Raw genomic sequence first — 10,918 nt, 5'->3', positions numbered from 1 at the left:
CTGAACCGAGGATGTCGTTGTGGCTTGTGCAGCCCTTTGAGACACTTTTGATTTAGGGCTATATAAACAAACATTGATTGATTGATTGAGTTGAGGTGGACAGCCTTGTCTTGGTAGGTTTACAGTTGTGCCATACTCTTTCTATTTCAGATGATGATATGAACAGTCCTCCATGAGATGTTCAAAACGCGGGAAATCTTTTTATACCTGCTTTAAATTTTTCCACAACTTTATCCCTGACCTGTCTGGTGTATGCCTTGGATATCGTGATGCTGTTTGCTCCCCAATATTATTTTAAGCAATGTCTGAGGCCGTCACAGAGCAACTGTTTTTGTATTGAGATTAAATTACACACAAGTGGACAGTATTTAGTCATTAGCAATCATCAGGCAACTTCTGAAGCAATCGGTTGTACTCAAGTGGAAATGGGGCTCAATACTTTTGCAAACCACACTTTTCAGTTTGTAAAAAAACGTTTTGAATCATGTATACTTTTCTCTCAACTTCACAATTGTATAACACTTTGTGTTTGTCATTCACATACAATTCCAAAAAAATATATTATGTTTGTAGTTGTGATGTGATAGAATATGGAAAACATCAAGAGTTATGAAAACTTTTGCAAGTAGCTGTATGTCTACATAGAAATTAATGTCAGTAACATTAAACCAACATTTCATTTGTATCTAAATTAATATTGAGATAGAATAATCTGTTTACTTATGGAAATCTGCTTTCATTCCCAATCTCCACTCACCCCTGCCACAGCTTGTGCCAGTAGAGTCTTTCCACAGCCAGGAGGTCCATGGAGGAGAAAGCCCCTAGGAGGAACCATTCCCAGATGCTGGAATATCTCTGGGTGCCGCATGTGGATGAGCAGTTTGCACAGTTCCTGTTAGTTTAAAATGTCAACAAAATGTGATATAAAAACAATTGTGATAAGTTTCAAAAACACAATTACACATTCAATTGGTCTTGCACAGAAATGTTTAAACAGGGTGATCACTACAAGTTTAAAATACATTTTCAACAGTAAAAGGTGCTTCAATAAAGTACACATTTGTGTGCACACTTACTGTATGTAGTAAGCTTATGGGTACATTTTCATTTTAAATGTTATCATATACCCAATTAATTGTGCACAATAATAGAGTTTAAAACTTCTGTGAAAGGACTACAGTCTACCTTGTCTGTATGCACATGTGTCATGTGAGCAAGTTTTAATGTTGTAAATGTGATGTTTTATGTATTTGTTTACTGTTTTTAATGTAACCTTGCTGCTGTCCTCTTGGCCAGGTCTCCTTTGGAAAAGAGATCTTTGATCTCAATGGGATTTTACCTGGTTAAATAAAGGCTAATAAATAAATAATAGTACTGTAACAGGGTTGTCACAAAAATAGTGCTAAACAGCAGGGGTCCCCAAACTACAGCCAGCAATCAGGCCTGCCAAACGGCCCAACTTAAAAAAAAAAAAAAAAATTTTTTTTTTTTCTTTTCATATTTTAAATTCAGTCCTGGCCAGCCGCTCCGGCAAATCATATTGTTGATGTAGATGTTCATACAGTATATGCTATAGACATTTACTTTACAAAAGAAAAGTGTGGGGTACTTCTCTCGTTGCCCAATTTGTATTTGACTTTATTAAATGTTTGAATACATTTAGTGTTTGGCCAGGAAGAGGAGAGGATATAACTTTTTTTTTTTTTAAATTGACACACACACACATATAATATCTATATATATATATCTATATAGATATCTATCTATATAGATAGATATATATCGATATAGATATATATCTATATATGGCTGTTGATCAAGTATGCATTGCATTCACTTGTGTGTATGAAAAGCCGTAGGTATTATGTGACTGGGCCGGCACGCAAAGGCAGTGCCTTTAAGGTTTATTGGCGCTCTGTACTCCTCCCTACGTCCGTGTACACAGCGGCGTTTTAAAAAGTCATAAATTGTACTTTTTGAAACCGATACTGATAATTTTGAAACCGATACCGATAATTTCCGATATTACATTCTAAAGCATTTATCGGCCGATAATATCGGCAGTCCAATATTATCGGACATCTCTAATATATCTATACACACACACACACACACACACACACACACATATATATATATGAATATATATGTATGTGTGGGAAAAAAATCACAAGACTATTTCATCTCTACAGGCCTGTTTCATGAGGGGGGGTACCCTCAATCGTCAGGAGATTTTAATGGGAGCATTCGCATACCATGGTTTATATAGGGCACAGAGTGGGTGGGTACAGGTTGGCCTAGGGGCGTGGTGATTGGCTCATGTGTTACCTAGAAGGTGTTTCCGTCTATGGCGGCATGTTGTTACAATTTCGCTGCGCTTGTTGAGGGATGACAGGTCTGGACGGTAAATAATAAACAGTTTCTCTTTCAAGCATAGGTTGCATCTTTTATTACCACTATTGTAAGGTGTGCTGGATGCAAGAATTTGCCATGTTATTGAATATTCAACATTATTGTCTTTGAGGTCCCAAATGTGTTTGCTGAGTTCTGTGGTATTTCGCAGGTTTTTGTTCCTGAAAGAAGCCTTGTGATTGTTCCATCTGGTTTTGAATTCTCCCTCGGTTAATCCTACATATGTGTCGGATGTGTTAATGTCCTTGCGTATTACCTTAGATTGGTAGACAACTGATGTTTGTAAGCATCCCCCGTTGAGAGGGCAATCAGGTTTCTTTCGACAATTACATCCTTTGTTGGTTTTGGAGTCGCTCTGTCTGAGGGCCGACGGCTCATTTGCAATTGTTTTGTTGTGGTTTGAGATGATTTGTCGTATATTGTTCATGCAGCTGTAGCTCAATTTAATGTTGTTCTTGTTGAATACTTTTCTTAGGATGTTGTCTTTGGGAAAGTGTTTGTCAATCAGATTGAGGAATTTGTGTCCAATGTTCGTTGAGACGTTTTTGCTGTATGGGGGGTTGTACCAGATGATGTCGTTCCGTTTTCTGTTCTTTTTTGGCTGGTTTCCTGGCGTGGGTTCATAGGTGAGGGTGAAATTGTATCCGCTTTCATCAAGGGCTTTTTGGTACGGGGGGGGTTGCTTGGTCAAATTCAGCTTTGCTAGATGACAGCATCGATAGCCTTTTATTGATTCCGGTAGGTATTCTTTTCGTGGTGGTGGGTGGGTGGTTGCTGTCATGGTGCACGTATTGGAGTGTTGTGTTGGGTTTCGTGAATGGTTGGTAGCTGTTATTTCTCAGGTTGAAAGTGACGTCAAGGAAGTTGACGGTTTGTTTGTTGGCTTCAATCGTGATCCGTAGGCCGTTCTCTTTGAAAATTTGGCATATGCGCTTCTTGGTATTCTCGCTGCTCCTTGGCGAGGCGGGACACACTGCCAGTCCGTCATCACGGTAAATACCAAGGTTCAGATTGAGGCTAGCGAGCTGGGAGAGGAGGAAACTCCCAACGAGTTCACACGTTTCTGCTCCGTCAAAACTTCCCATAGTGACGTCAAATGTTGCATTGTTCTTTTTTTGCCATGGTGTACTGTTGTGGATGAGAATGGAGTTTTTTGCGTGGATGATGATGTTTCTTTCGTTGCCTGTGATTGAGTCGTAGTCTGAGGCGAAGTCTAGTGCTTGAGTCAGTAGGTCTTGCGTGATGGAAGGGTAAAATTCCTCGATATCAAAGGAGATAAAGTTGTGCTGTTGTTTGTCTTGGATGTTGTTGAACCATTTGATTACTGCTGCTGTATTTCTACATTGGTTGAGTGGTGTTTTGTCCTTGATTTTTGTGTTGACTCTGTCCAGGATTATTTTGCTGATTTTTCCTATTTCAGATTTAGTTGGGTTTATTAGTCGGCATGTTGGGTTATTTGCGAAGTTGGGTTTGTGGTCCTTCAATGTGATGAAGGCTTCCTTGTTGGCTGTGGCGTCCACCCTGTCCTCAATGTCCAGTTCAGCCGCGATCCTTTTATTTTCCAGGTGGATGTTCTGTAAGGTGTTGGGTTGCGCTTTTTTGTATGATTTGGTGATGCTTCTGTCCAGTAAGGTGTGGTGTTCTGGTATGTCCATTCTGTAGAAGTTTGTGGTTTTATCGGCAGCTATGATGAGGTTGTTTACTTTCTTGATGCGCTCCTTGTCATTTTTCAGCTTGGTGAGGAGTGGGTTGCGGATTGGTTTGAATTTGACTGATTGTATCATTTTGAGCATGTCGTTCTCAAAATCCTTTAGTTCCTCAACTGTGGGTGGGTTCTTGGTAGATTTGAATCCGTAAGTTTCCTTTTGCATTCCTTTTGTTTCAGGGTGGAGGAAAAAATGTGCTTTCCACCGCATCCTTCTTAGGAAGTGTTCCGTCTTTTCTATGAGCCTTAGCTTGTAGTCATTCTGCGCGGGTATGGGAATGTTCTTCGTGGAGTAGTCGATGTTGAATTTTTCCATTTCTGATCGAATATATATATATATATATATATACACACACACACACACACACACACACACACACACACACACACACACACACACACACACACACGCACACGCACGCACACGCACGCACACGCACGCACACACCCATATTTTTCACATCTATTAGCCGCACCGGACTAAAAGCCGCAGATACTGTATGTACCGGTACAAAAGATTTTGTAAACATTTACATAACTTAAGAAACTGAAGCAATACAAATAGAATGCTATTGTAAATGTATAATACTAACAGACACTTGTAAACATGTTAGCACTACGTTAATGCTAAAATGTTTAGTTGATAACATTATGATGACACGTACAAATATGCATTAAAACACTCCTACAGACATCACACATTGGACGGTTTAGTGAGTATGAACTGTTTGTTATACTGTTCAACTTACAAACGTGAGTGACGAAGGAAGAATCCTTTCGAGCAGAAACGCTATGAACGAATACTTCCGGTTCAAGGAACAAGACTGCAAGTACCGGTACATTTTTTAGCCCACAACACTTGCTTTGAGCGAACTCGTCCAAAGAGGGCGGCATAGCACAAACAATAACACACCTTTTCACTGTCTCTGTCAGAATTCTCTGAAAACCATTTGTCGAATACAAAATTATGGCGGTTAGTGATGAAAAATCCATTAACTAGTTGCATAAGCCGCAGGGTTCAAAGTGTGGAAAAAAGTAGCAGCTTATAGTCTGGAAAATACAATGTAAACATGCCGCCACCAACCAAATTATTTTAAACCAATGTGACCCCAGAGTCAAAAGGTTTGGGCACTCCTGCCTTACAGCAACAAAACCAGACAATTTTGATAGGTACCAAAAATGTGATGCATCCAGTAAAAAGACATCTAGTAACACTATTATCATCATTATTATTATTATTATGGGAAAAGTGAAAATGTCACAAACCGTTAATGTGCCTTCATTACCACCAACGTCTTCAAACTTTACAGTGGGATACTGCAGCTTCGTTGTGTTGGATTTTGCTAAGAGAATAGATATAATTCATAAAGCATTCATATTATTACAATTGGAAACAATAATGATAATTGATTGGATTTACACTGACATCCCAATATACATTCAGTCCACAGACCCACGTGGCAGCCAATTTGTGCCAACGCCCTCTCAGCCCACCACCTAACATTCAGTTACATTGATACACCAGGAAAGGTGGGTGAAGCTTTCTTCTTTTTTTATTAGGAGGTAGGGCATGGCAGTGGTCTTTGCTTTCCTAGTTTAGTTCTAGCTTTTAGCTTCTACTAAACAATGGCGCCACACTGCTTTTGTCTTATCCTCTTTTCTTTGTCCGTTTACATATTACATAGGGAAGGCGTCACTTTAAAGGCCTACTGAAACCCACTACTACCGACCACTCAGTCTGATAGTTTACATATCAATGATGAAATCTTAACATTGCAACACATGCAAATACGGCCGGGTTAGCTTACTAAAGTGCAATTTTAAATTTCGCGCAAAATATCCTGCTGAAAACGTCTCGGTATGATGACGCCTGCGCGTGACGTCATGGATTGTAGAGGACATTTTGGGACAGCATGGTGGCCAGCTATTAAGTCGTCTGTTTTCATCGCAAAATTCCACAGTATTCTGGACATCTGTGTTGGTGAATCTTTTGCAATTTGTTCAATGAACAATGGAGACAGCAAAGAAGAAAGCTGTAGGTGGGAAGCGGTGTATTGCGGCAGGTGTTGTGCCGGATAACGCACCCCCACCGTAGAATGCACCCCCTGACTGTTGTGCCGGATAACACAGCCGATGTTTCATTGTTTACATTCCCGAAAGATGACAGTCAAGCTTTACCATTGGCCTGTGGAGAACTGGGACAACAGAGACTCTTACCAGGAGGACTTTGAGTTGGATACGCAGACACGGTACCGTGAGTACGCATGCAGCTGCGGCTTCCAAACATTTGATCGCTTGCCCGTACGTGCGTGCCGCTATGTGCATGTCACGTACGTAACTTTGGGGACTTTGAGGAAATATATGTGCTGTATGAACTTTGGGGAGGTGAACGGTACTTTGGGCTGTGGGCTTGAGTGTGTTGTGCAGGTGTTTGAGTTGTATTGGCGGGTTGTATGGACGGAAGGGGGGAGGTGTTTGTTATGCGGGATTAATTTGTGGCATATTAAATATAAGCCTGGTTGTGTTGTGGCTAATAGAGTATATATATGTCTTGTGTTTATTTACTGTTGTAGTCATTCCCAGCTGAATATCAGGGCCCACCCGCCTCTCACAGCATCTTCCCTATCTGAATCGCTCCCACTGCCCTCTAGTCCTACACTCTCACTTTCCTCATCCACAAATCTTTCATCCTCGCTCAAATTAATGGGGAAATCGTCGCTTTCTCGGTCCGAATCGCTCTCGCTGCTGGTGGCCATGATTGTAAACAATGTGCGGATGTGAGGAGCTCCACAACCTGTGACGTCACGCGCATATCGTCTGCTACTTGCGGTACAGGCAAAGCTTTTCTATCAGCGACCAAAAGTTGCGAACTTTATCGTCGATGTTCTCTACTAAATCCTTTCAGCAAAAATATGGCAATATCGCGAAATGATCAAGTATGACACATAGAAAGGACCTGCTATCCCCGTTTAAATAAGAAAATCGCATTTCAGTAGGCCTTTAACAAGGGAAGGTTTCCTGCTCTGGCTTCTTTCTCCTTGGCTGACCTCTCCTGCCAGCCAAAGGCAGGGCTGTACTGTTTTCGTCCAATGTTGGGTATTGTGGAGGTGCTCTACATGCCTGAAATCTATGCCTTCACGCAAAATGCGTTTCAATGGCGAATGAACACTGTGTGTACAATCTGGGACATCAGTTAACTGCTGTACCGAACTAAATGTTCCGTATTGAAAAATATGTGAATGTTGTCTGTCTATCTGTGTTGGCCCTGCGATGAGGTGGCGACTTGTCTAGGGTGTACGCCGCCTTCCACCCGAATGCAGCTGTGATAGGCTCCAGCACCCACTGCAGCCCCGAGCGGGACAAGCAGTAGAAAATGGATGGATGGAACACAAATAAATGGTTACATCAAAAAAAATTGTAGGAAAGAAAATGGATGGTGCACAATACTTTTGGACACAGAAAATGAATAACACCCAATCTGCTTAGCAAAATTGCAATCATCTGTTTTACTATCGTGCATTAAAGATAGGAGTACCTTTCTTCTCTCTTTTTGTTTGTTCTTGTTCAGGCTCTTTAGATGACTTCTTTTTCCTTTTGACTGCCCTTTTGTAAGATCCCCCAGACTCCAACATGGAATCATCTTTCTGTTGATGAGATAATAACAGCAAAGTTCTATAAAGGTCTATCCAATTTTATTTCACAAATACCTTTCATTATTATTCCCAAGCAGATATGCATACAGTACTTACATTTACTGCCTTAATTTGCTGATCTTCACTAAGGTCCACGAAGATGTCGGCCTTCGCAGGACGTTGGCCTTTATCGATGAACCAACCTCCTGTACATGTTTGACTTGTAGCAGACGGCTCTTTAATAGAGGAGTAGGTGCTCAAGTTAGAGGATCCTTTTCGGTACAGAGAAGTAAGAGAGCTGTTCATGTGACTGCTGCTCTGTAGGTGGCAATAAACATTGGGTTGTTAAAATACATAGCTTTTAGAAACTTATATAGTCTACCTTAGTTAGTGTGCAGCATATTACCACCGCCAAAATAAGCAAACACAAGTAGAAATATAACAAAGTAGAATATAACGACCTTGACAGTCTATGATGACAGCTAATTTTACACATATTGCACATGCCAGTGCAAATACCAGGACTAAACTTCATTGTAAATGGTCAGCAATATTTGAACCCTTCTTTCAACCAACGATACTTCTATCGCACATATATTAACACTTCACAACCTTATTCTGTGTCACGGAAAAAATGTATTTCTTTGGTCTGAGAACTATTTTATATGTCCCCTACCTTCATTATTAAAATATTTCCATCATTAGCTCCTGTAAGCTAATGTATATGTTTTACTACTGAATCTGTCATTGTTCCTCTCGCAATGGCTTTGATGAACTTTGCTGTGAAGTTAGCCTGCCTGGTAAACAGCTAGCATTATTAGTACAATTTTTACTTTATTTTGTTTGTGCCGACCAGCCACGGATAAATTTACACTGCAAAAAAAGACAAGACTTTTTTTGCTCACCCTTGCTCACAAACACATTATAACAACTAGTAACAAACAGACTAGTCATCAAACTGTTTTACTCAAATACGAACCAAAGACTAAACACAACACGTAACAGGAAGGGGTGCGTTATACAGACCACTGATTCTCAAACTGTGCCACGTGGTATGCCAAAGAATCACTTGATTAAAGGACAGTCTTTTATTTTCTTATATTCAAACAGTGTTACTGTTCAGTATGTAATGTTAGAGTGGGCAAAAATATTAAATAAACTTATTAAATAAAACCTCTGCCTCTTTTTTAATTAATACGTAGGCCTATTACGTTACCATATTTTATGTTAGTCATTATTGTGGTACTTGGAGAGCCAAAAGTATTCTGAGATGGTACTTGGTAAAACAAGTTTGAGAATCACTGATGTAGATGATATACCATACAAAATGATCTAAATGTTGACAATATAGCTTTTAATACTATTTTCATATTGTGATAATGCATGTTGATTATATATTCTATCTGCTGACAGCAAAAAGCCATTGAACACATCCTCAATACAGTGCATTGTCGTCACTACCAGCGACAAAAAATAGCTAAACATGCTACACTACACAGGATAGAATAAGCAATGCTGTATCGACAGTAAGGATTCTAAATATAGTAACAGTGTAATTTGATCGATATTTTTACCGTCACAAAATAGTTTTTTTTAAATTTTTGTTGTGGTTTACAAACGCGGGAAATGAGTCCATGGACACAGGAGGACGTCAAGATCTAAAATCAAACAATTTCAATCAAAGCCAATAGTAGTTTTTGCTTATTTTTCATTATTTGGAATATTGACTTTATTTTGGCCAAAATATTATATGTAATAAAAGGAAATATGAAAATATTTGAATATTTAATTGATATTGTTAGACCGTAAACCTGTGTTTTTGTCTGATTATAATTGTAATAAAAAATTTGTATAATTCAATTATCTTAAAAATGTGTATCAGTATCAGCATTGGTATGGCCATTACTGCCCCTGTAATTACTTGGTATTGGATACATATCCAAAATGTGTTGTATCGCCCAAAACTAATGTAAAGTATTAAGAGAACAGAAGAATAAGTACCAATAATATTTCAACGTAAATGTAGCTAGAACCATGTTACAACAAAAAGTATTAACAGTAGATAAACCAATAGATTAAAAATAGTTGAGAAAAATTAATACAACCGGAAATTACGAAATATGTCGCCAGCCAAATTTAGCTTTTGTAACCTGTTCTGAAATGGTTCTATTATCATTTAAATACCAAACAATATATTGTAATATACATCTTTATCGGAGGATGCTGCAGTATATAATCGCAATATGGAGTCAAATAGTTTAGCTGCTTGGAGTGAAAAGGGACACACATCTCTAGTAACAGCTAAGTTATCATCACACAACAACAAAGAACTTCCATTCTAAGTGGGTAACGACTAGGCGCTAACAACAATCACGAAACTTTAACTTATTTATTTACAAATAAAGCAAACACCCGTAAGTCAATAACTTAATTTTATTTTGTTAAAGGGAAACTGCACTTATTTTGGAATTTGTTTGCCAATTGTTAACAATCATGATGAAAGACAAAAACACACATTTTATTTTTAGGATTTTAAAGATGATAAACGCTTGAAATATGCGGCTAATGGGAGTCACCGTTGTAGCCCTCTAAAACAACTTCAAAACCCTCCAGCATTTAACATACAAACTGCACTTTTATATATATTTATATAATGTAGTATTTACCGTATTTTGGTCATTTGGTCTGATTTCTTCAGCACAATTTCGGCAACAAATGTGTGTTCTACTTCCGGAAAAGAACTTGTGTGTTTTCTAATCACGGCAGAATCGATAACAGACAATGAAGACAACTATTTTTGGACAAATGAGGATTCGCAACATTATCTTTTTGAAGCTGAATGTACTGAGGATAAACTACTACTTATAGAAGCGAGCACAAAGGAAGGGTGAAACATTGGAGCAGACGGGAGCCGAAAGAGTGAGGTCAAAGTAACTTTGACGCTATAAATGTAGGACATGAAGCCAAGCTATTTTGACATAAATGGAGTTCTTACCTAAATAAACCGGGGAAAACGTCCCCGACCAGCTCGACCAAATGTACAACTGTCCATCGAGTAAGTCACACTTTATTACTGATCATGATACACACTCGAAGACCTCTATGAAGAACACAAACAAAGGACACAGATTTCCCACACCCGGACGAGGGTCACCGGGGCCCCCCTCTG

The 10,918-nt window shown here is 39.1% G+C and overlaps 1 protein-coding gene across 3 annotated transcripts in view; it reads right to left on the bottom strand.

Annotated features, from left to right (window-relative positions):
• Nucleotides 1–10,918, bottom strand: part of nvl (nuclear VCP like) — a 64,483-nt gene that overhangs the window by 31,303 nt on the left and 22,262 nt on the right. For all 3 annotated transcript variants that reach the window (XM_061964730.2, XM_061964723.2, XM_061964736.2), the window contains 4 exons: nt 7,867–8,067; nt 7,653–7,761; nt 5,384–5,460; nt 758–892 (listed from right to left, as the gene is read on the bottom strand). In XM_061964730.2, the coding sequence (XP_061820714.2) occupies nt 758–892; nt 5,384–5,460; nt 7,653–7,761; nt 7,867–8,067 (522 nt within the window). The remainder of the gene's footprint in view (nt 1–757; nt 893–5,383; nt 5,461–7,652; nt 7,762–7,866; nt 8,068–10,918) is intronic.

This window comes from Nerophis lumbriciformis, linkage group LG02 (genome assembly GCF_033978685.3).
Source record: "Nerophis lumbriciformis linkage group LG02, RoL_Nlum_v2.1, whole genome shotgun sequence".
Lineage (NCBI taxonomy): Eukaryota > Metazoa > Chordata > Actinopteri > Syngnathiformes > Syngnathidae > Nerophis > Nerophis lumbriciformis.
This window is presented reverse-complemented; position numbering and strand designations above follow the sequence as displayed.